The sequence below is a fragment of the Oncorhynchus mykiss genome, chromosome 31 (genome assembly GCF_013265735.2).
Source record: "Oncorhynchus mykiss isolate Arlee chromosome 31, USDA_OmykA_1.1, whole genome shotgun sequence".
Classification (NCBI taxonomy): Eukaryota; Metazoa; Chordata; class Actinopteri; order Salmoniformes; family Salmonidae; genus Oncorhynchus; species Oncorhynchus mykiss.
Window position 1 is genome coordinate 13,054,566 of NC_050571.1, and position 26,644 is coordinate 13,081,209.

At 45.8% G+C, this 26,644-nt stretch overlaps 1 protein-coding gene across 3 annotated transcripts; it reads right to left on the reverse strand.

Annotated features, from left to right (window-relative positions):
• Nucleotides 1-581: 581 nt before the first annotated feature.
• Nucleotides 582-26,368, reverse strand: LOC110504610 (clathrin interactor 1). Of its 3 annotated transcripts, XM_036969885.1 has the most exons (12): nt 26,195-26,368; nt 15,696-15,800; nt 15,069-15,165; nt 12,380-12,488; nt 11,672-11,842; nt 10,628-10,832; nt 9,321-9,543; nt 9,111-9,204; nt 6,133-6,198; nt 5,675-6,000; nt 3,363-3,546; nt 601-3,053 (listed from the first exon to the last, which is right to left on the reverse strand). In XM_036969885.1, exons 1-12 carry the CDS (start codon nt 26,233-26,235, stop codon nt 2,728-2,730), a joined length of 1,947 nt encoding a protein of 648 aa, XP_036825780.1. In that variant the 5' UTR covers nt 26,236-26,368; the 3' UTR covers nt 601-2,727. The 3 variants fall into 3 exon arrangements, with proteins under 3 accessions (XP_036825781.1, XP_036825782.1, XP_036825780.1); XM_036969886.1 differs by lacking the exons at nt 11,672-11,842; nt 12,380-12,488; nt 15,069-15,165; nt 15,696-15,800; nt 26,195-26,368 and adding an exon at nt 11,210-11,665 and having other exon boundaries at nt 582-3,053; XM_036969887.1 differs by lacking the exons at nt 11,672-11,842; nt 12,380-12,488; nt 15,069-15,165; nt 15,696-15,800; nt 26,195-26,368 and adding an exon at nt 11,042-11,201 and having other exon boundaries at nt 582-3,053.
• Between the last annotated feature and the right edge of the window lie 276 nt (nt 26,369-26,644).

Genomic DNA, 26,644 nt, shown 5'->3' on the forward strand with positions numbered 1-26,644 from the left:
AATGTCATTGATGCTATGCCCAGCCTGCCAACTCCAGATAACACATTGCCTCTAAAAAGAGGAAAGCCTACTGTTTGTCCCATTATCTTGCTTTTCTGTCAGCTAGAGCACAAATGGCAGCGTGGTCTGATCTCAGAAGACCTCATATGTGTGTTATGAATAATGGAGACGGGGAACATTCAGATTGCAGATGGCACTAAGCTGCAAATCTTGTGTCTAGACATTTCAGATTGTTTTATTCTTTAATGCCCACATTAAACAGCATGATCTAACTGCATGTCATTGCTTCTGTGTAGTTTCTGCTTCATGCCTCTAAACTAGAGGCTACCAAAGAATTTCCATAATATTTTAGAGCCGTGAAGGATCTGTTAATTGATCAAACTTTGTCTGAGACAAGCCATTGTCCTACAGTATCTGGGTTTAATTAGTCTGCACTTCTTATACCTCAATCTGATCTATTCAATCCCACTGGCTGTGTGTCTCTGTAGGGCTGCACTGTATGTCTCTGTAGGGCTGCACTGTGTGTGTGTCTGTCTCAGCAGGTTCCATCTAAAAGTTGCCACGAAATTGGTATTAAGTGAAATAAACACTTCGTTAGAAAACTGTAATCAACTGTTTTAATGCCGTAGATAAAAGGATCATGGGACAATCAAATCAAAGGAAAACATTTTCTCAGGACTCTTTTCGTTGGTGATGCCGCACTTTTTCTTGTTATACATTTGCATAAACTAGTGTTTTTATTTTATGTAACAATACCACATTACAGAAGATCTCAGAGCAAATTGTAATAAGTAGAAAAAAAATAAACCAACGAAAGAATAAAACACAACCCCCTAAGGACATCATCTCTTAGAAAAACAAACAAGAGTTGCTACATTTTGGTCACTTCCAGCAGGTGAAGCCTCAGCTCAGACAGAAGGCTACTGTGTTTTCATCTGTGCAGGGTTGGGGTCAATTCCATTTAGAAAGTAAAACTACATTCAACATTTTCCTCATGAAAAGCATTGAAGAAAACTTAAATTTCAGTGTACTTCCAGAATTGAAATGGAATTGACCCGAACTCCTGGAAGAGGACATAGCTCTGAAACAGAGGAGTCTAGTTTACATGTGAGGTACTCGCTGACCTTGTTCCACATGTACCCATTTCCTATATAGTGCACTACTTTTGACCCGAGTCCTATGGGCTCTGGTCAGAAGTAGTGCACTATAAAGTGGGTCAGCGATCCCCCCCCCCCCCCCCCCCCCAAAAAAAAACAAGAGAAATCCTCTCCTAGACCTGCACTGTCAGAAACCTCTCCTTCAGAGATCCACTCCGGGGTGAATTATCCCCTAAGTACAGAGCTAGGATCAGCTTCCCCACCCCCAATCCTAACCTAAACCATTAGTGGAGGGAAACGCAAAACTGAACCAAGATCAGCATCTAGGGACATCTTCCCCCCCTATTCCACGAGGGTCCCAGGGGACAGAGGGAGCAGTAAGAACCACACATACATACTGTGCTGTAGACTCCTAACAGTAACTGTCATGAACACTATAGTTGTATCGTCTCTCCGTCTGTCTCCTGTAAGTTATAATGAAGGGAAAAGGCCTCTGTCTCACAGGCACCATGTGCAGTACTTAAAGAACACAGCCTACCAGGTTGTTCCTACATCTACTGATCATCTTATTTGGATGCAAGGAGAAAAAAAAGATTATATTTCTTTAAAAAATATATACCCATAAGAAAGGCCACAAAGGAGATCTGTGTTATTGTTACCACAGCTTCTTCAATTAACAACTTTCAATCATCTCATTCATTCACTTATTAAATCCATCCATCAATAAACGATTGATTGATCTGTTAAATCTAATATTGAACAGAAACTCCACATTTGGAGTGTGGAACGCTGTTGTTTAAAGTAGGTATTAAAGACCGGCTCCGTGGCAATGTAGCGTGCCATAGCAACGTCTTGATTGACATCTGGTTCCGTCCAATTGACACCCACCTCTTCACGGCATCATCATATCATAATCAAGTACTCAATAATTTATTTGTCTGTCGCACCAGTAATATTTACAGTTGTAGGGAAGGGACAGGTCGAGAGAACCGGACATTCTAAAAGAGGTGGATGGGGAGTTATTGGGGTGGGATTATCATATAAAACTAGATTTTTGCTACTCTGGACAATTAATTGGTTAAGTAAAGCAAAACCCCCACTGACATTCTCTTGAAGTTTCACCTGGACAATTCCATGGTAACAGAATGGTGCTTTAAAAAGCAATACAAACAAAAAAACATTATTGAGAAGTTAAACAAACCATACAAGTTTAAAAGCCGACCTTGTGCATAGAGTTGTATGGGTTGTTTAACTTTGCAATCATTGGTTTTTGTTTGGTATACATTTTAAAGTGAAAAATCTCCGCATTATTCTGGCACCGTGTTTTTTTGCTCTCAGTTGTTCTCTCCGATTCAAACCTGAACAGCACACAACCATTACTGGACTGAATACACTCTAAAAAGGTACTTGATTGCAAGTTCCAACTGATTAAAAGATGCATACAATCGTGTATATTCATGTCTCTATATATCACTTAAAGGAAAGAAACAGGAAGTGGAGGGGTGGCAGTCAGTATTTGATATTTGACAACATTCAAGTACTCTTTGTTTGCAGCTCTTTACAATCCTTCATGGACAGTCTGTTGGAGAGAAAAACAGAAACACCCCTCTCCTTCACGTCACCTCTTCCCTCACTTCCTGAAGTTGCCGAAATCCGCGAAGGCGTCCACTCCTTGCTTGGGCTGCTGCTGTACCATGCCAGAACCCATAGACATGGCTGGCATCCTCATGCCCATGGTCATGTTAGCCTGGGGCATAGCACCCATGTTCATGCCCATTCCCATCATGCCCTGGCTGGGGGCCATGCCCATTGCCATCATGCCCTGGCTGGGGGCAATGCCCATCCCAGCACCGGGGTACATCATGGGAGTTGTAGGGGTTCTGATGGGGGAGGGGGCGAGGCCCATGCCGGCGAATCCCTGCGAGAGCATGTTGACAGGTGGGAGGGGCTGGACTCCTAGAAAACAGAAACAGGAAGAAGTGGAGTCAGAAGACAGCATGACCTCACACACACAGGTTCACACACACTCCACAAGTGTCCCCAAGCATCCTTCTATTCCATTCTGACTGAACCTAAAGCCTTTTGAATTGTCTTTAATCCTGATTAAAAGGAAGAAAGTCCCACACGCTGAGGATCTTGGATACTCCACAAACAGTTGAATGGATCTCAAACCAACGTTTCGGTCAACAGACATTCAGCAGCGTTTTGAACCCCCTCCAGATAAACACAGTACTATTTCTCTCAGTCTATACCCTGTAGGCTCACCTTGGAGGGTTTTGAGGGTGGGCTGGGCGGGTTTGGGAGGCTGCACGCCGGGTGCCAGGAAGTCCAGACTGATGTTGACCGAGGAGTCAGACCATGTGGAGGGGATCGCTGACCCCATGGAACCCTGGGTACCCAGCATGACTTGCTGCTGGGGCTGCAACGGACCGCTCATCACCTGGAAGGGCTGAGAGAGAAAGAGAGAGAGAAAGAGGGGGAGAGAGGAGAGAGGGGGAGAGAAGAGAGAGAGAGGGGGAGAGAGAGAGGGGGAGAGAGAATTTGGTAGCAAGTTCCAATAGATAGTAATGCGAAGGACATACAGTGCCTTGCGAAAGTATTCGGCCCCCTTGAACTTTGCGACCTTTTGCCACATTTCAGGCTTCAAACATAAAGATATAAAACTGTATTTTTTTGTGAAGAATCAACAACAAGTGGGACACAATCATGAAGTGGAACGACATTTATTGGATATTTCAAACTTTTTTAACAAATCAAAAACTGAAAAATTGGGCGTGCAAAATTATTCAGCCCCTTTACTTTCAGTGCAGCAAACTCTCTCCAGAAGTTCAGTGAGGATCTCTGAATGATCCAATGTTGACCTAAATGACTAATGATGATAAATACAATCCACCTGTGTGTAATCAAGTGTCCGTATAAATGCACCTGCACTGTGATAGTCTCAGAGGTCCGTTAAAAGCGCAGAGAGCATCATGAAGAACAAGGAACACACCAGGCAGGTCCGAGATACTGTTGTGAAGAAGTTTAAAGCCAGATTTGGATACAAAAAGATTTCCCAAGCTTTAAACATCCCAAGGAGCACTGTGCAAGCGATAATATTGAAATGGAAGGAGTATCAGACCACTGCAAATCTACCAAGACCTGGCCGTCCCTCTAAACTTTCAGCTCATACAAGGAGAAGACTGATCAGAGATGCAGCCAAGAGGCCCATGATCACTCTGGATGAACTGCAGAGATCTACAGCTGAGGTGGGAGACTCTGTCCATAGGACAACAATCAGTCGTATATTGCACAAATCTGGACTTTATGGAAGAGTGGCAAGAAGAAAGCCATTTCTTAAAGATATCCATAAAAAGTGTTGTTTAAAGTTTGCCACAAGCCACCTGGGAGACACACCAAACATGTGGAAGAAGGTGCTCTGGTCAGATGAAACCAAAATTGAACTTTTTGGCAACAATGCAAAACGTTATGTTTGGCGTAAAAGCAACACAGCTCATCACCCTGAATACACCATCCCCACTGTCAAACATGGTGGTGGCAGCATCATGGTTTGGGCCTGCTTTTCTTCAGCAGGGACAGGGAAGATGGTTAAAATTGATGGGAAGATGGATGGAGCCAAATACAGGACCATTCTGGAAGAAAACCTGAGGGAGTCTGCAAAAGACCTGAGACTGGGACGGAGATTTGTCTTCCAACAAGACAATGATCCAAAACATAAAGCAAAATCTACAATGGAATGGTTCAAAAATAAATATATCCAGGTGTTAGAATGGCCAAGTCAAAGTCCAGACCTGAATCCAATCGAGAATCTGTGGAAAGAACTGAAAACTGCTGTTCACAAATGTTCTCCATCCAACCTCACTGAGCTCAAGCTGTTTTGCAAGGAGGAATGTGAAAAATGTTCAGTCTTTCGATGTGCAAAACTGATAGAGACATACCCCAAGCGACTTACAGCTGTAATCGCAGCAAAAGGTGGCGCTACAAAGTATTAACTTAAGGGGGCTGAATAATTTTGCACGCCCAATTTTTCAGTTTTTGATTTGTTAAAAAAGTTTGAAATATCCAATAAATGTCGTTCCACTTCATGATTGTGTCCCACTTGTTGTTGATTCTTCACAAAAAAACACAGTTTTATATCTTTATGTTTGAAGCCTGAAATGTGGCAAAAGGTCGCAAAGTTCAAGGGGGCCGAATACTTTCGCAAGGCACCGTATATAATGGTGACATATGAAGGTTGAACTACAGTCTCTATAGTAATCTACATGAAAACACACCCCATCTAACCAGAATGAACAGGTTGGGAAGGGGCAGGTTTGAGTCATCTGCAAAACTAAGCTTGTATTTTTTAAAGTAGGTCAGGTTTTTAACCTGCAAATATCTATGTAAACACATCCTCCTATTAGATTGAATGGTTTTCTAACTAAAACTGGTTCCTTCTCAATGTGTGTTTTTGTCCCTCTCAACCACAGCAGTTACTGTCACTCCTTTCCTTAACAGTGCATCAGGCACAATATGGACAATTTACAATATGAATGAATTTACTGTTTGTGTGAACCATGTCTGTCCTATATTCTTACCAGTGATGTGGAATGTGGCATGGTACTGGTCACGTTCTGTGTGCTGGTCATATTGAAGGTGAGGCTCTGAGAGGCAGAGAGAGACTGAGTCTGGACCGGACCCATCAGATCAAACAGGTCAGCTGAGGCTGGAGCCAGGGCAGAGCTGGGAGCCAGGGCAGAGCTGGGTGCCAGGGCAGAGCTGGGAGCCAGGGCAGAGCTGGGAGCCAGAGCCCCAAACAGGTCAGTGTTGCTAGGGGCCAGAGGCTGGGCGAAAGGGGTGGGGACGGGGGCCTGGCCGTCAGGGAAAGCATTCCAGTCCCCAAAATCACTGTTCCCACTAGAGGCTGGAGGAGCAAAGAGAGGAATAAGGTTATAGTGGACTTAAATCTCTCTCTCACACACAGACGTTAGCAGGCTCCTCATGGCCAGACCTCCTCCCCTCCATCTCTCGGAATATTCTAGTGCTTTAAACTCACCAGGTACTGTGGAGAGGCCGACAGAGGCAGCAGGAGAAGAAAAGTCAGCAAATCCTCCGATCAGGTCTGGAAAGAGACATACCATTTGATTTGTATTGGTCACATATTTAACAGATGTTATTGCAGGTGTAGCCAAAGGCTTGTGTTCCTAGCTCCAACAGTGCAGTAATATCTAACACACAAATCCAAAAATCAAATAACTAAGAAATATATAAATAATAGGGTGAGCAATGTCGGAGTGGCATTGACAAGAGTACAGTATATACATATGAAATGAGTAAAACAGTACGTAAACATTTATAAAAGTGACCATGAAACATCGACCCCCCCACCCCCCCACACACAATGTCCAGTAACTACACTACCCCCCAAGATGTCCCGTAACTACACTACCCCCCCTCCCCAAAATGTCCCATAACACTACCCCCCAAGATGTCCCGTAACTACACTACCCCCCCCCCCCAACCCTCCAAGATGTCCCGTAACTACACTACCCCCCCACACACAATGTCCAGTAACTACACTACCCCCCAAGATGTCCCGTAACTACACTACCCCCCCTCCCCAAAATGTCCCATAACACTACCCCCCAAGATGTCCCGTAACTACACTACCCCCCCACACACGATGTCCCGTAACTACACTACCCCCCAAGATGTCCCGTAACTACACTACCCCCCCACACACGATGTCCCGTAACTACACTACCCCCCAAGATGTCCCGTAACTACACTACCCCCCCACACATGATGTCCCGTAACTACACTACCCCCCAAGATGTCCCGTAACTACAACACCCCCCAAGATGTCCCGTAACTACAACACCCCCCCAAGATGTCCCGTAACTACACTACCCCCCCACACACGATGTCCCGTAACTACACTACCCCCCAAGATGTCCCGTAACTACAACACCCCCCAAGATGTCCCGTAACTACACTACCCCCCCACACATGATGTCCCGTAACTACACTACCCCCCAAGATGTCCCGTAACTACAACACCCCCCAAGATGTCCCGTAACTACACTACCCCCCCACACACGATGTCCCGTAACTACACTACCCCCCAAGATGTCCCGTAACTACACTACCCCCCCACACACGATGTCCCGTAACTACACTACCCCCCCACACACGATGTCCCGTAACTACACTACCCCCCAAGATGTCCCGTAACTACACTACCCCCCAAGATGCCCCGTAACGACACTACCCCCCCTCCCCAAAATGTCCCATAACAACACTACCCCCCAAGATGTCCCGTAACTACACTACCCCCCTCCCCAAGATGTCCCGTAACTACACTACCCCCCAAGATGTCCCGTAACTACACTACCCCCCCCTCCCCAAAATGTCCCATAACACTACCCCCCAAGATGTCCCGTAACTACACTACCCCCCCCACACACGATGTCCCGTAACTACACTACCCCCCAAGATGTCCCGTAACTACACTACCCCCCCACACACGATTGCCCGTAACTACACTACCCCCCAAGATGTCCCGTAACTACACTACCCCCCCACACACGATTGCCCGTAACTACACTACCCCCAAAATGTCCCGTAACTACACTACCCCCGCCAAGATGTCCCGTAACTACACTACCCCCCTCCCCAAGATGTCCCGTAACTACACTACCCCCGCCAAGATGTCCCGTAACTACACTACCCCCCCCCCCCCCCAACCCTCCAAGATGTCCTGTAACTAACCCCCCCAAGGTATCCTGTAACTACACTACCCCCCCCAGATGTCCCGTAACTACACTACCCCCCCCAAGATGTCCCGTAACTACACTACCCCCCCCAAGGTATCCCGTAACTACACTACCCCCCCCAAAATGTCCCATAACAACACTACCCCCCTCCCCAAAATGTCCCATAACAACACTACCCCCCCTCCCCAAAATGTCCCGTAACTACACTACCCCCCCAAGATGTCCCGTAACTACACTACCCCCCAAGATGTCCCGTAACTACACTACCCCCCCAAGATGTCCCGTAACTACACTACCCCCCCCCCCAACCCTCCAAGATGTCCCGTAACTAACCCCCCCCCCCCCCCCAAGGTATCCTGTAACTACACTACCCCCCCCCCCCAAGATGTCCCGTAACTACCCCCCCCCCCCAAGATGTCCCGTAACTACACTACCCCCGCCAAGATGTCCCGTAACTACACTACCCCCCCCAACCCTCCAAGATGTCCTGTAACTAACCCCCCCAAGGTATCCTGTAACTACACTACCCCCCCCCCCAAGATGTCCCGTAACTACACTACCCCCCCCCCCAAGATGTCCCGTAACTACACTACCCCCCCCCCAAGATGTCCCGTAACTACCCCCCCCCCAAGATGTCCCGTAACTACCCCCCCCCCCAAGATGTCCCGTAACTAAACTACTTCCCCCCAACCCTCCAAGATGTCCCGTAACTACCCCCCCAGATGTCCCGTAACTACACTACCTCCCCCCAACCCTCCATGATGTCCCGTAACTACCCCCCCCCCCCCCAGATGTCCCGTAACTACACTACCCCCCCCCCCATGATGTCCCGTAACTACCCCCCCCCTCCCCAAGGTATCCTGTAACTACACTACCCCCCAACCCTCCATGATGTCCCGTAACTATACTACTCCCCCCCAACCCTCCATGATGTCCCGTAACTACACTACCCCCCCAACCCTCCATGATGTCCCGTAACTACACTACCACCCCCCCAAGATGTCCAGTAACTACACTACCCCCCCAACCCTCCATGATGTCCAGTACCTACACTACCCTCCCCCAACCCTCCATGATGTCCAGTACCTACACTACCCCCCCCCCAACGATGTCCCGTACCTACACTACCCCCCCCAACCCTCCATGATGTCCAGTAACTACACTACTTCCCCCCCAACCCTCCATGATGTCCCGTAACTACACTTACACGCACACTCCCCCCAACCCTCCATGATGTCCTCTCAGTGTGTGTAGTTACCGGTGGCTGCTGCAGGCTGGCTGGGTCCTGTATCTACCATGAATAGGTCAGCCAGACCACTACTGGAGGGCTGAGGTGCTGCTGCGGACGGAGTCTGGAACAGAGAGGAGGAGAGATGTGAGTAGAGAGACGGGGAGTGAGACTGCGCTGTCCACATCAGATAGCAGCAATAAGCTAGAGTGGACTGAATATGCACGGATGCACACACACCTGTTTGGCGGAGGTATCGGGACTTTTGTCTCCTGTGTAGTGGGCCGCGGCTCCCAGGGACACAGTTTTGGATGGAATCCCGCCTCTCTTCCTGGTTGCTGTGGTTTCTGTTGCCTGAACGATCTGGACACTCTTGGTCGTCACGGTTTCCTCCTCGTCTTTGAACACCGACCTCCCAGACTGGCCGTTCCGTGACGGGCGACTTCGCTCCTCCTCGTTGTCACTACGAGACCAGAGGACGCAAACCGGGTGAAAAAGACGACAATTTGTTTTGGGGATAGTTCAATTCAAATAGTGTGACTAAAGTATGACAGAACATCAGGATGTTGACATTCTGTAATGTGATATGAGGACAGTGGGTAGCTCTAACATTCTGTAATATGATATGAGGACGACAGCAGGTAGCTCTAACATTCTGTAATGTGATATGAGGAGGACAGCGGGTAGCTCTAACATTCTGTAATGTGATATGAGGAGGACAGCGGGTAGCTCTAACATTCTGTAATGTGATATGAGGAGGACAGCGGGTAGCTCTAACATTCTGTAATGTGATATGAGGACGACAGCGGGTAGCTCTAACATTCTGTAATATGATATGAGGACGACAGCGGGTAGCTCTAACATTCTGTAATGTGATATGAGGACGACAGCGGGTAGCTCTAACATTCTGTAATATGATATGAGGAGGACAGCGGGTAGCTCTAACATTCTGTAATGTGATATGAGGAGGACAGCGGGTAGCTCTAACATTCTGTAATATGATATGAGGACGACAGCGGGTAGCTCTAACATTCTGTAATGTGATATGAGGAGGACAGCGGGTAGCTCTAACATTCTGTAATGTGATATGAGGACGACAGCGGGTAGCTCTAACATTCTGTAATGTGATATGAGGAGGACAGCGGGTAGCTCTAACATTCTGTAATGTGATATGAGGAGGACAGCGGGTAGCTCTAACATTCTGTAATGTGATATGAGGAGGACAGCGGGTAGCTCTAACATTCTGTAATGTGATATGAGGAGGACAGCGGGTAGCTCTAACATTCTGTAATGTGATATGAGGAGGACAGCAGGTAGCTCTAGCATTCTGTAATGTGATATGAGGAGGACAGCAGGTAGCTCTAACATTCTTTAATATGATATGAGGAGGACAGCGGGTAGCTCTAACTTCTCCCTGTACCTCAGTACGGCCCCCCCCCCTCTCTATTTGAGTCATTAATTTCCTTCCTCTTTCTCTCAATCTCACCCAGTGGAACTCTTCTCTCTCCTAACCTGAATCACGTCTGGTGAGTCGTCTCTTTCCTAACCTGAATCGGTCTGGTGAATCGTCTCTGCTCTGCTTCCTGAACTTGTTGATTGTGTCATCGATGGTGCTGCCGATCTTATCACTGATCTCCCCCAGTTTCTCACTGAAGGGGAACTGGCCTTGGTCTCTCTTCCAGTCCTCATCCCACTTCCCTCTGCTGCTTCCCTCGTTACCGCCAGAGCTGCTGGAGTCATAGCGATCACCCGCTGGGGGGCCGGGGGGAATAGACAGAGAGAAAGAGTGAGGGAACGGTGAGTTTGTGTTAGAGGCCAATAAGAACAGAAGACACTCCAACGTATAATCAATTTTAGAATAAGGCTGTAACTTAACAAAATGTGGAAAAAGTCAAGGGAGCTAAATACTTTCCGAATGCCCTGTATGTGTGAGTGAGTGTTTGTGTTCTAGATTGACTTACTGTATCTGCTGAACCCTCCCCCAATACTGTCAGAGGACTTACTGTATCTGCTGAACCCTCCCCCCATACTGTCAGAGGACTGACTGTATCTGCTGAACCCTCCCCCAATACTGTCAGAGGACTTACTGTATCTGCTGAACCCTCCCCCCATGCTGTCAGAGGACTTACTGTATCTGCTGAACCCTCCCCCCATACTGTCAGAGGACTTACTGTATGTGCTGAACCCTCCCCCCATGCTGTCAGAGGACTTACTGTATCTGCTGAACCCTCCCCCCACGCTGTCAGAGGACTTACTGTATCTGCTGAACCCTCCCCCCATGCTGTCAGAGGACTTACTGTATCTGCTGAACCCTCCCCCAATACTGTCAGAGGACTTACTGTATCTGCTGAACCCTCCCCCAATACTGTCAGAGGACTTACTGTATCTGCTGAACCCTCCCCCAATACTGTCAGAGGACTTACTGTATCTGCTGAACCCTCCCCCAATACTGTCAGAGGACTTACTGTATCTGCTGAACCCTCCCCCAATACTGTCAGAGGACTTACTGTATCTGCTGAACCCTCCCCCAATACTGTCAGAGGACTTACTGTATCTGCTGAACCCTCCCCCCATACTGTCAGAGGACTTACTGTATCTGCTGAACCCTCCCCCAATACTGTCAGAGGACACTCCAATGTATTTGTCTTTGTTCTTCTTTGCCTTCTTCCTCTCCTCTCTCAGTCTATCATCATCCTGGATTAGATCCACCATCTCCTTCACCTTCTGACGCACGTTCACTCCCTGGTCCTTACCGTTCTCATCTACACAGAGGGCGAGGTAGCTGAAGGTTATTGGCAAGCTGTTAGTGTTCCATTCCCCTATAAAACACGTCTTCTCAACGTGTAGGAAGCTGATCAGTGTAATCAGAATGTCAGGTGGGACAACATGTTTCGAGAAGACAAAATGTAGAAGAAGTGTCCACAGTACTGTGTGAATAAAATAAATACAAATGTGTAAAACAGCTTATCAGTCTGGGTTCACAAGGCTAAATGGTGGTAAGGGGAGAGATTTACCTTTCACTTTGTCTGCTATAGGGCAGAGCAGTGTGTGGTGGAGCTGGTTGTGGTTTAAGCGGTTCTTAGTGCACCAGCTCTTCCTGAATGCTACAACATCGACTGAACACTGGCCCTTTTGTTTGGTTCTAAACTAACATTTCATTACAAACTCGCACACTGGTGTACTGAGGACAGGCCACAAGCCTTAACATTTAACACAGATTCTACACTACAGTCAACAGAGAGAGACAGCCATAGAGTAGGGATTCTGTTTCTATAGTGTCAGCCAGAGAGATTACTTGCCTACGAAGTGGTAGCTCTCTAGAGATCGTAGGTCGTAGATGTGTTCTCTGGCGCTGGTGACAACTCTCTCTGAACCGTTCCTGATGAGGTGGGACAACAACAGCAGAGACTGGGGGAGAAGAGATGGAAAACTATTATTAGACCTGCTTATGATGGCCCCTCTGTCATTATTATGACAGGTCATAGTCTCAATCGTTTCTGATGATCTGAGGCAACAACAGAGACTGGGAGAGCAGACCTCAGCCCTCGAGGTCTGGAGTTGAATATCCATGGGTTATATCTTGGTTGTAAAAAGAAAGGAAGTCACACTATGCTGCCAACCTAACCAAGGTTTACCCATTACAATGTTGGGAGAAAAACATTAGGAACACCTGCTCTTTTCATGAAAGACCATCCAGGTGAAAACCATCATCCCTTATTGATGTCACTTGAAGGGGAGGAGCCAGGTTACAGATGAAGGGGAGGAGCCAGGTTACAGATGAAGGGGAGGAGCCAGGTTACAGAAGGATGTTTAAGCTTTGGGACATTTTTATTTATTTATTTATTTAACCTTTATTTAACCAGGTAGGCAAGTTGAGAACAAGTTCTCATTTACAATTGCGACCTGGCCAAGATAAAGCAAAGCAGTTCGACACATACAACGACACAGAGTTACACATGGAGTAAAACAGACATACAGTCAATAGTACAGTATAAACAAGTCTATATACGATCTGAGCAAATGAGGTGAGATAAGGGAGGTAAAGGCAAAAAGGCCATGGTGGCAAAGTAGATACAATATAGCAAGTAAAACACTGGAATGGTAGATTTGCAATGGGAGAATGTGCAAAGTAGAAATAAAAATAATGGGGTGCAAAGGAGCAAAATAAATAAATTAATTAAATACAGTAGGGAAAGAGGTAGTTGATAGGGCTAAATTATAGGTGGGCTATGTACAGGTGCAGTAATCTGTGAGCTGCTCTGACAGTTGTTGCTTAAAGCTAGTGAGGGAGATAAGTGTTTCCAGTTTCAGAGATTTTTATAGTTCGTTCCAGTCATTGGCAGCAGAGAACTGGAAGGAGAGGCGGCCAAAGAAAGAATTGGTTTTGGGGGTGACTAGAGAGATATACCTGCTAGAGCGTGTGCTACAGGTGGGAGATGCTATGGTGACCAGTGAGCTGAGATAAGGGGGGACTTTACCTAGCAGGGTCTTGTAGATGACATGGAGCCAGTGGGTTTGGCGACGAGTATGAAGCGAGGGCCAGCCAACGAGAGTGTACAGGTCGCAGTGGTGGGTAGTATATGGGGCTTTGGTGACAAAACGGATTGCACTGTGATAGACTGCATCCAATTTGTTGAGTAGGGTATTGGAGGCTATTTTGTAAATTACATCGCCAAAGTCGAGGATTGGTAGGATGGTCAGTTTTACAAGGGTATGTTTGGCAGCATGAGTGAAGGATGCTTTGTTGCGAAATAGGAAGCCAATTCTAGATTTAACTTCGGATTGGAGATGTTTGATATGGGTCTGGAAGGAGAGTTTACAGTCTAACCAGACACCTAAGTATTTGTAGTTGTCCACGTATTCTAAGTCAGAGCCGTCCAGAGTAGTAATGTTGGACAGGCGGGTAGGTACAGGTAGCGATCGGTTGAAGAGCATGCATTTAGTTTTACTTGTATTTAAGAGCAATTGGAGGCCACGGAAGGAGAGTTGTATGGCATTGAAGCTCATCTGGAGGGTTGTTAACACAGTGTCCAAAGAAGGGCCAGAAGTATACAGAATGGTGTCGTCTGCGTAGAGGTGGATCAGAGACTCACCAGCAGCAAGAGCGACCTCATTGATGTATACAGAGAAGAGAGTCGGTCCAAGAATTGAACACTGTGGCACCCCCATAGAGACTGCCAGAGGTCCGGACAGCAGACCCTCCGATTAGACACACTGAACTCTTTCAGAGAAGTAGTTGGTGAACCAGGCGAGGCAATCATTTGAGAAACCAAGGCTGTCGAGTCTGCCGATGAGGATGTGGTGATTGACAGAGTCGAAAGCATTGGCCAGATCAATGAATACGGCTGCACAGTAATGTTTCTTAGCGATGGCGGTTAAGATATCATTTAGGACCTTGAGTGTGGCTGAGGTGCACCCATGACCAGCTCTGAAACCAGATTACATAGCAGAGAAGGTATGGTGAGATTCGAAATGGTCGGTAATCTGCTTGTTGACTTGGCTTTCGAAGACCTTAGAAAGGCATGGTAGGACATGGGTTGTGTGTGTGTGCCATTCAGAGGGTGAATGGGCAAGAAGAAAAGAACGGGGTTTGGTAGAAGGTGCCGGGTGCACCGCTTTGAGTGTGTCAAGAACTGCAACGCTGACATACAGTTTCCTGTGTGTATCAAGATTGGTCAGCCGGGTAAAGGACATCCAGCCAACTTGACAACTGTGGGTAGCATTGGAGTCAACAATGTAGAGTCCATGCAGAGTCCATGCATCAACAAATTGAGGCTGTTCTGAGGGCAAAAGGGGGCAGTGCAACTCAATATTAGGAAGGTGTTCCTAATGTTTTGTCCACTAAGTGTATATACAGGGAGTGACTTACTTTGTCTTTCTACAGTTTATTCAGCAGCTCTACAAACATTTTGGGGTGTGGGTCAGCTCATGCTTTTTACCAGACGATGACAGGTTGTCATGCTTGACTGGTTATAGCTCCTCTCTGACCTTGTAGACCCTTCTCCAGTTCTTCTTGTTGTCCCGGAGCATCCTGTTCCAAAGCATGTTTATCACCTCAGGAAACTGCTCATACATAAACGTACATCTGAGGAGAGGGAGAGAGAGAGAGAAAGAGAGAGAAAGAGAGAGAAAGAGAGAGAAAGAGAGAGAAAGAGAGAGAAAGACAGAGAAAGACAGAGAAAGACAGAGAAAGAAAAAGAGAGAGAGAGACAGAAAGAAAAAGAGAGAGAGAAAGAGAGAGAGAGAAAGAAAAAGAGAGAAAGAGAGAGAAAGAGAGAAAGAGAGAGAGAGAGAAAGAACGAGAGAGAGAAAGAGAAAGAGAGAGAGAAAGAGAGAGAGAGAAAGAAAAAGAGAGAAAGAGAGAGAAAGAAAAAGAGAGAAAGAGAGAGAAAGAGAGAGAAAGAGAGAGAGAGAGAAAGAGAGAAAGAACGAGAGAGAGAAAGAGAGAAAGAGAGAGAGAAAGAGAGAGAGAAAGAGAGAGAGAAAGAGACACACACAGAGCAAGAGGTGTACAGGAGTCAGTCTACATGGCAACATGATTCAATCCAAGTAGACCATTGCAGATACTGTATAAAAGTTGTTGCAATCTAATGTGTGTGTGAACAGCGCCCCTACCTGGAAATCTCTGCCATCTGCTGTCCTGAAGGTCCCCAGGGGTCATCGTTGGTGGCCTCCCTCACCTTAGTCTCCACCTCCGAGTAGTTCATCACCACATTGGTTCTACAGGGGGAGGTAAAGGTAAGAGATATGACTCTTATGAAAATAATGATGTTAAACAGGAGACAAAGGAGGGTTTGCCCTCAAGAGTTAAATTTTATTTTTTTTAAAAATACATATTGTCTTAACAGTAAAGGCGCCCTAGACCGAGGCCCCCCAGACCGAGGCCCCCCAGACCTAGCTTTGGACAGCCTATTTATGGTAACGGTCAAGACACACAGCCTCTATTTACATTAAACTGTTCATTCCTCCTGTTTCTCAAGGAACACAGAGTCAAATAACCCTCATGATATAACGTGGTCCTGTGTGGCTCAGTTGGTAGAGCATGACGCGTGCTACTCCAAGGATAGTGGGTTCGATGCCCGCTGGGGACACCCATACGTTGATGGGTAAAACTGTCTTCTAAATGACATATTATATTAAATGATTATACCATAACCAATCTCTCTCTGAGAAAGTCAAAGGTCAACACAACAACTGACACGGGACAGAAATACTCTCTGTGTGTGTGTGTGTGTGTGTGTGTGTGTGTGTGTGTGTGTGTGTGTACACTATGAAAATCGTCGCAGTCAGGGAAAACCTGTTTGGCAGGAGAGGGGACAGGAGAGAGAGCAGAGTAAAGGGGACAGGAGAGAGAGCAGAGTAAAGGGGACAGGAGAGAGAGCATAGTAAAGGGGACAGAAGAGAGAGCAGAGCAAAGGGGACAGGAGAGAGAGCAGAGTAAAGGGGACAGAAGAGAGAGCAGAGGAGACAGAAGAGAGAGCAGAGTAGATTTGCTGAAGGTCGGCTCAGGGATTCACCGACCTACCGACCTTTCGCTTACTGGCCCAACGCTCTTAACCAGACAGACAGGCAGACCAAGACAGAGACACTGAGAGAAAACGTAGGTGTGGTCGTGATGAAGGTGAATGAAGGGTGGGTCGCCTCAAGCAGCGTCGTATCCATGTCTCTGCTATACCTATGGTCCATAGAGACTGACTATAGTGTATACTATACAGTTCTACTGGTTCTCCAGGCTTCTATGTAAATGTGTAAACACACACAAGCTGCAACAGGCAGAATCAGTTATTACCCACCACCACACCCTCCACAACACCCACACCCTCCATGCGCAAGAAACTTAAGGTCAAGCAGGTTTAGTGACCTGAAAAACTCCACTAAGCATGAGCGTTACCAATCAAGGACAGCTGCAGCAACGGAATGCAGTTCATTTTGTAGCCTAACTATGAAAGCAAACCACAGAGAAATAGGCCTAGATCGAGCACCAATATTCAACACAGGCTGAGGCCTAGCATAGGCTACAATAGGCCTACAGTTACCCAGAACAAAGATCATCCACAGTATAGAGGTCGACCGATTTAAATAGGGCCGATTTCAAGTTTTCACAACAATCGGAAATCGGTATTTTTGGGCCCCATTTTTTTTTACACCTTTATTTAACGAGGCAAGACAGTTAAGAACACGTTCTTATTTTCAATGACAGTCTAGGAACGGTGGGTTAACTGCCTCATTCAGGGGCAGAACGACAGATTTTCACCTTGTCAGCTCAGGGCATTCAATCTTGCAACCTTACAGTTAACTAGTCCAACGCAATAACAATCTGCCTCTCTCTCGTTGCACTCCACACTCCTGTTACACAAATGCAGTAAGCCAAGGTAAGTTGCTAGCTAGCATTAAACTTATCATAATCACTAGTTAACGACACATGGTTGATGATATTACCTAGCGTGTCCTGTGTTGCATATAATCTGACAGAGCATACAAGTATCTAAGTATCTGACTGAGCGGTGGTAGGCAGAAGCAGGCACGTAAACATTCATTCAAACAGCACTTTCATGCGTTTTGCCAGCAGCTCTTCGTTGTGCGTCAAGCATTGCGCTGTTTATGACTTCAAACCTATCAACTCCCGAGATGAGGCTGGTGTGACCGAAGTGAAATGGCTGGCTAGTTAGCGCGCGCTAATAGCATTTCAAACTTCACTCGCTCTGAGCCTTGGGGTGGTTGTTTCCCTTGCTCTGCATGGGTAACGCTGCTTCGATGTGGTGGCTGTTGTCGTTGTGTTGCTGGTTCGAACCCAGGGAGGACTGAGGAGCGGGACGGAGGCTATACTGTTACACTGGCAATACTAAAGTGCTTATAAGAACTTCCAATAGTCAAATGTTAATGAAATACAAATGGTATAGAGAGAAGTAGTCCTATAATAACTACAACCTAAAACTTCTTACCTGGGAATATTGAAGACTCATGTTAAAAGGAACCACCAGCTTTCATATGTTCTCATGTTCTGAGCAAGGAACTGAAACATTAGCTTTCTTACATGGCACATATTGCACTTTTACTTTCTCCAACACTTTGTTTTTGCATTATTTAAACCAAATTTAACATGTTTCATTATCTACTTGAGCCTAAATTGATTTTATTGATGTATTAAGTTAAAATAAGTGTTAATTCAGTATTGTTGTCATTATTACACACACACACACACACACACACACACACACACATATATATATATATATAGCTAAAAAAAAATAAAGGGAACACTAAAATAACACATCCTAGATCTGAATGAATGAAATATTCTTATTAAATACTTTTTTCTTTACATAGTTGAATGTGCTGACAACAAAAGCACACAAATTATCAATGGAAATCAAATTTATCAACCCATGGAGGTCTGGATTTGGAGTCACACTCAAAATTAAAGTGGAAAACCACACTACAGGCTGATCCAACTTTGATGTAATGTCCTTAAAACAAGTCAAAATGAGGCTCAGTAGTGTGTGTGGCCTCCACGTGCCTGTATGACCTCCCTACAACGCCTGGGCATGCTCCTGATGAGGTGGCGGATGGTCTCCTGAGGGATCTCCTCCCAGACCTGGACTAAAGCATCCTCCAACTCCTGGACAGTCTGTGGTGCAACGTGGCATTGGTGGATAGAGAGAGACATGATGTCCCAGATGTGCTCAATTGGATTCAGGTCTGGGGAACGGGTGGGCCAGTCCATAGCATCAATGCCTTCCTCTTGCAGGAACTGCTGACACACTCCAGCCACATGAGGTCTAGCATTGTCTTGCATTAGGAGGAACCCAGGGCCCCCCACACAAGGGGTCTGAGGATCTCATCTCGGTACCTAATGGCAGTCAGGCTACCTCTGGCGAGCACATGGAGGGCTGTGCGGCCCCCCAAAGAAATGCCACCCCACACCATGACTGACCCACCGCCAAACCGGTCATGCTGGAGGATGTTGCAGGCAGCAGAACGTTCTCCACGGCGTCTCCAGACTCGGTCACGTGCTCAGTGTGAACCTGCTTTCATCTGTGAAGAGCACAGGGCGCCAGTGGCGAATTTGCTAATCTTGGTGTTCTCTGGCAAATGCCAAACGTCCTGCACGGTGTTGGGCTGTAAGCACATCCCCCACCTGTGGACGTCGGGCCCTCATACCACCCTCATGGAGTCTGTTTCTGACCGTTTGAGCAGACACATGCACATTTGTGGCCTGCTGGAGGTCATTTTGCAGGGCTCTGGCAGTGCTCCCCCTGCTCCTCCTTGCACAAAGGCGGAGGTAGCGGTCCTGCTGCTGGGTTGTTGCCCTCCTACGACCTCCTCCACGTCTCCTGATGTACTGGCCTGTCTCCTGGTAGCGCCTCCATGCTCTGGACACTACGCTGACAGACATAGCAAACCTTCTTGCCACAGCTCGCATTGATGTGCCATCCTGGATGAGCTGCACTACCTGAGCCACTTGTGTGGGTTGTAGACTCCTTCTCATACTACCACTAGAGTGAAAGCACCGCCAGCATTCAAAAGTGACCAAAACATCAGCCAGGAAGCATAGGAACTGAGAAGTGGTCACCACCTGCAGAACCACTCCTTTATTGGGGGTGTCTTGCTAATTGCCTATAATTTCCACCTGTTGTCTATTCCATTTGCAGAACAACATGTGAAATTTGTCATTCAGTGTTGCATCCTAAGTGGACAGTTTGATTTCACAGAAGTGTGATTGACTTGGAGTTACATTGTGTTGTTTAAGTGTTCCCTTTATTTTTTTGAGCAATAAATAAATAAATATAATTTAAAATCGGCCGATTAATCGGTATCGGCGTTGAAAAATCATAATCGGTCGACCTCTACAGTATATACGGACTTCCTCTCAGCTCAGGACACAACCCCCACGGAGCCCGACTCAGCTCAGGACACAACCCCCACGGAGCCCGACTCAGCTCAGGACACAACCCCCACGGAGCCCGACTCAGCTCAGGACACAACCCCCACGGAGCCCGACTCAGCTCAGGACACAACCCCCACGGAGCCCGACTCAGCTCAGGACACAACCCCCACGAAGCCCGACTCAGCTCAGGACACAACCCCCACGGAGCCCGACTCAGCTCAGGACACAACCCCCACGGAGCCCGACTCAGCTCAGGACACAACCCCCACGGAGCCCGACTCAGCTCAGGACACACCCCCACGGAGCCCGACTCAGCTCAGGACACAACCCCCACGGAGCCCGACTCAGCTCAGGACACAACCCCCACGGAGCCCGACTCAGCTCAGACACAACCCCACGGAGCCCGACTCAGCTCAGACACAACCCCACGGAGTAAGACGCAGGAGGCAGTAAAGTCTGTCAGTTTTTCCCTCCCTTATGGCTAAAGTTTTAATTTAGAGAGGGTAAGCTGATCTTGGATCTGTCCCTACAACTTCTACCCAGAGCTAGGAGAAGGTGCATAGACTTAGCATTGCAGAGGGCTGAAGGCATAGAGCAGGTAAAGGGGCCCCTCCTCTCACTGGGCCCTGCCACATCATCACCCCCGGCTCCCTTCCCCTCACTGTCAGACAGACAGAGCAGCATTGACACACAGCTGAGAGGAGAGGACACACCCTGCGAGGTTCTGGAGTCAGAGCCTAAAGTATTGTAGTTGACAGTGACGGTTGTAATGTTGTAATCAGAGTTGTAAATAGCATGGCTCTAAAAGACTGGGAAACAGCTAGTTGGTGCAAACGGCCATTCAAATAGCCTGTGAGTTGTTCAGTTATAGACTGTAGCATGTCTGCTTGGGGATACAGGCCTATATAAAGCTTTTTCACTATGTTTCAAAGAGTTTAGACTACATTGTGTGTACTATCCAGCCCAATTCTGTAGTTATACAATATTGGTTTCCCTCTCTGTGCCTTGTGTGACTGGATTACCATAATGCCATATTTGCATGTGTCATGACGTTGGCCTGGGGGTAGGTTTATGACAGTCATAAATACCACTTCCCCCCTGTTCTCTCTCTACCCTTCTGATGTTACATTGGCAAAACCCCTTGGTTAACATAGAGATTCTGAGAACATCAGAAGGTGGGGGGAAATGAACTATATTCTGGTAATCCGAACAATTGAACATACGTGGTGGTACTTAATGAATATGATGTCAGTGCGGTTGTCATCTGAGACATTCTCATCAATGATAAGGTGACAAACTCTACAGTGAAAAGTCTACACATCAGAGTTATCGGATTCACATGAAATTGTTGTTCAATTGAAATGTTTGAATATGAAATTATTTGTGATGGGATGGAATGTGATTTTAGCTTCTAAAATGTGAGAATTGGGTTTTCATAAGGTTAGGGCTCTGCTCAATCAGTGGCCCGCCCCTGTGAAGGGACATGGGCTATAAAACTTGTCAAACATGCACATCTCCCTTCCTATATAAAGCCTTGACGACAATATAACCTCCTGTTCCAAGGATGTGAGGACGACGGTCCGATGTCAGAATGGTTCAGATAATAACTATAGAATGAAGCCAATATCAGCGTGAGCTTTGGTTGCAAATGGTATGAACTCTGAACTCTTATTCAATACAGAAGTGATACCTCCTAGCCGTTGAGTTAGCAACAGCCGCTGCAAACGAGGGTTAGGAAGGAACAGACAGAGTATCCCGTCTATCACACAACGACGTTACTACAACGTATCCAATTGACCACCAGAGACATTCTTCAAAGGACTTTGGCAACACGGTCTTCCATCAACCTACCGAAGCGCAGCTCAGAGTAAATATTTATTCCATTTTCCTTTTCCAAATGGGCGGTAATTTAGAATGCATAAGATATTGTATTTACGATAGCACAGCTTCGCCCTTTGTTCCTCAGTCTTCCCGCTCTTTCACTCAAACCCAGCCCCTTTTGTGTAACCAGCTGTCATATCTGTTCCGCCCGCTAGGGACATTTTTCTTTATGACGTAATTTGTAATCAAGTTGATTAATTATGTGTATGTGTAATTCTGTGTGATTAGTTAGGTATTTAGTAAATAAATAATTAAACCCAATTTTGTATTGCTGATTCAACTTGTTAGCCAGGGTCCGTGCAGATAACCAAGAATTTACAACTTTCAGATGAGACTGAATTAAGGTGACGATTAATATTGACTGCTATTTATGTAAAATATTCCTAGGTCTTTAAGAGTTTATTCGAAAGATAACAGCTCTATAAATATTATTTAGTGGTGCCCCGACTCTCTAGCTAATTACATTTACATGATTAGCTCAATCAGGAATATTAATTACGGAGAAATTATTTTATAGAATAGCATGTCATATCACTTAATCCGGCATAGCCAAAGACACGACACATGCAACTTCATAATCAAATATGATTTGTTACACTTCTCAACAATGCAGAGAGAGAGAAAGAAAATAGAGAAATAAAACACGTAAACAATAGAAGTAATAATAAATACACAATGAGTAAAAGTGTGTTCCCTGACCGGGAATCAATAGGATCATTAATACCGTCATGTTCGCATGGGTGACGCCACAGGCACTACCATACAGAGGGAGTGATATAGCCAAGCACTTACACAAGACAGCTAAGCAAGTCTACTGAGAGGAGAGAACTACCTCTGGCTCACATTATCAACTTGATCAAATGGAAGCCTCTGATCTTCTCTGTGTGAGTATGCAGGTGTGTGTGTGTGTGTGTGTGTGTGTGTGTAAAATCACACAATATGGCAAAGGCTTCTGTTTCATTGCAAGTCTGTCTTATGCACACACACCCATTTCCTTCCTCCTATGACAAGTCCAAATAAAGTCTTTAGGACTATTTATTCAGTATTGTATCAATTTGTCCATGTGACCGCCGGGAGGACTTGGAAACAAGAATTGCCAGTTTCTTCATTCAGTTTTAGGCCTCTAGATATCCTCCACAGTGAGCCAGTATTCAGACAGCCTTTCAAGGAGATTCCATGTTGCTTTTGTGGAATAGACCAACACTGATGGGTGTTGCCCACTCACTCACAACGTCTCCACTCAAGGCCCTTAGAACTCTGGGCCTCATTTCTCATAGCGTTCAGATAATTGGAACCTTCTTACGATGAGTCTTTAGTAGCCATGGTGTTTCCCCAGAGCTTTCGCTAGTAACATGGCTCTTAAAAACCGTTGTACATCTTATGAGTGATCCAGACCAATTGTAGAGCAGCCAAAGTGCATCGTTAGGTACTTTATTCACAGAACACCTCCGCAAAACATAGAATCTAGGTCAGAACAAAGTTGACTACAAAGTTGCAAAAGTATTTGCAATTGTTTTTGCAAACAAGAGAAGGATAATATGATGCTTCAAATGAAATCCAAGAAGACTTCATTAAAAGAGAGGCTACATGGGGTTATAATGGCCATTTCATGTTCAATTAAATGAGTTCCCATTTTGCAACTAAGCTACTGTCAAATATTTTGCCTCAATGTGTTGTGTGTGACAACATGTGCCCAATCTGTCATTTAATTAATTATTATTGGGTAAGCATAATAAGTTACCTCAATAGTGTATTTGCAGCCATAGGTGGTAATATCTCTCTAGGAGCTGATCCGTCATCAGTATTGTGCAATAATTTGAATGTTAAGGTAACATTTGAATGGAGAAATCTGATCAGAGAGAAGTGCAGTTCTTTGGATCCTATTAGTATCAACACATGGTTTAGTGACACACTTAGTGACCGTTCTCTCTACGTGCGTGTTTGGGAAACACTTAAAAAGTTGTCTCATAAATAATGACTCATCAGGTATGATCATTGTAATGCTTAAGTTACATTGCAACTGGGAAACAAGGCCCGGGTCTTCTACAACACAGCAGCACACTAAAACCACTGACTTCAATACAACTGGGAAACAAGGCCCGGGTCCTCTACAACACACTAAAACCACTGACTTCAATACAACAGGGAGGAAACGGAGTCCCAACTCTACTTCCTTCACCCATTACAACGCAAAGCCTAGTCCTCTTCCTGCTTGCTCTTTCTCTTCCTGACCCTCTCACTGTACCTCTGCCCCCCCCTCTCTCTCTGAAGAGGTCACCCAGTAGGGGAGACTAGCAGAGGGGACTTGACTTTTAGCAGGAATGCATTCTTGGACAGGAACTGTGTGCTCCTGCTGTTGCCACAGCTTGCCAAACCAACCGTTAAATCTTTGAAGTGGAGATTGCGCAATCCCACTACTTCCCATAGCTCTACAGTAGGCCTGTGCGTGTGTGTTGCATGGCCTCTCAGGTCATTACTCAGCAGGGACTAGGACAGTAAATTATACAAGAGGAGGACAAAAGACGACAATAAGCCGGTTAAACCAGGTGTGGCTCTCACTCAGAGGTGGAAACATTCAGCCATTCATGCAATACTTTAGTTTCAATCTCTGCCTATTGCCTAACTTCCTTACTTCATTTGCACACACTGTATACAGATGTTTCTATTGCATTATTGACTGTACGTTTGTTTATCCCATATCCTCTGTTGTTTGTGTCACACTGCTTTGCTTTATCTTGGCCTGGTCGCAGTTGTAAATGAGAACTTGTTCTCAACTAGCCTACCTGGTTCAATAAAGGTGAATTAAAATGAATAAATAATGAACTTTATTTTGAATCCAGATACTCTGGCTAATAGGGCAGTGACAGCAATGTCTTCACAACGCAACTGTATGCAGCGTGACATTGCCTCTTAATTGTGCAAACTATTGTTGCATTCAGCAAGTCATTGTTCATCACAGAGTCATACATTACAACACTGTCTTGTACTGTATCAACAGTCACTGTGGTTGATCATGGTCTGGGCTCCACCTTTCTGCTTCTGCATGCAAGGTACCTCCATTTTGCAAATGCAAAAGGCCCATATGGCCATATCAGACATACACTACAGTCAAATATATTGTAGTTGCTTTGATAATTTAGCCTATAGTATACTTAAGCAATGAGGCCCGAGGAGGTGTGGTATATGGTCAATATGCCACGACTATGGTCTGAATTAAGCGCTATGCAACGCAGAGTGCCTGGATACAGCCCTTAACAGTGGTATATTGGCCTTATATCACAAACCCTCACGGTGCCTTTTGCTATTATAAACTGGTTGCCAACGTAATTACAGCAGTAAAAATAAATGTTTTGTTATACCCGTGGTATACCACAGCTGTAAGCCAAATCAGCATCCAGGGCTCGAACCACCCAGTTTATAATAAGTATACAGGTAGCTAGGCAGAAGATGAGAGTTATCCAGGTGTTCTAGGTTTACTTGGATCATCCTATACTCCTAAAATCAGCAACAAAAACGAATACATTATAGTCAAGTCAACTGAGCTGTGGCAGCTTTGATAGACCTGTGACATGAGAAAATCTAAATGTTCTGGTTGTTATGCTAGATACTTTCACACCCGGAAGTTGGATTGTCAGAATATATCGAGTTAGCATTCAAGGCCTTTGCCACAACTAACAGTAGCTACAATTACAAACAAATGTACCCTCACATAAGCATACGTGTGTTTTTTGATCTGGCTAACTACCTAGTTCAGTTAGTTAGCTAACCCCAAAAAATAACTGACAAGTGGCTGATAAGAAAAAAGACCCAAGACAACGTTAAACATTGGCCAATGGGAACTCTGAAAATATGAGGTCAAATCATGACGTCAAATCATGGCGTCAGTGATCTTCAGGTCGAAAAGTCGGAGCTCTAGAAAGAGGCCCGAGATGAATCGAGTTCCCGTTAATCGATTTTCCCAGTCGGAGCTCGTTTTTCCCTGTTCCCATTTGTTTTGAACACACAAAAGATGGAGATAATCCGAATTCCCATTTGTTTTTAACCCAGCATAATTTACTCTAGGTAATTAGCTAACTAGCTAACGTTAGCCATCTCAACTTTCTAAGGCAGTAAACGCGGCTAGAAAGTTGAGTTATCAATCGCTCGTCGGATAGTTCAAGACGAGATTAAAATGGGAATATAGTCGAATGGCAAAAAAGTTGAATTTGTCCTGTGTTTGATTGTCACAACTTTCTATTGAAGCTAACTAGCTTCCTGCTGCTACGTGACGTCAAAGTGTTGGGTACGTGTCTCTTTCAAATAGGTACACTCAAGAGTTTAGCTCGGATAGAGTGAGAATACTTACGCTTTATCAACCAATTCCCGGACTTTCCACATGTTCATCATCTTGGCTCTCTACAGCGGGGCTGTCCGCCTCAGTAACCGTATTCCAAGCTCTCAAAACCCGATAGAGCGGAGCGCTGTCACCGAAATCAAACCTTGAACCAAAGACAGTGTACAGTATTTCTTCATCTGTGGGTTTTATATGGCGGTTGGCAACCATTTTAAAGCTGCATTACCGCCACCAACTGGTGTGGAGTGTGGACCAGAGACAGTGAAGTTCTAATAATCCTACCCGATATTCTCGTCTCCCCAACGAAACGAAATACATAAACACTACCTCCCCTGAAGACGTCCCCAGCAGTTCACTTAATCCGGACTCTTCATTACTCTTCAAATCAAATAACAATCGCCCCCTTTCTCTTACATATTTCTGGCACTGAAATAGAACATGTTTCACTGTCTTCATCTCCTC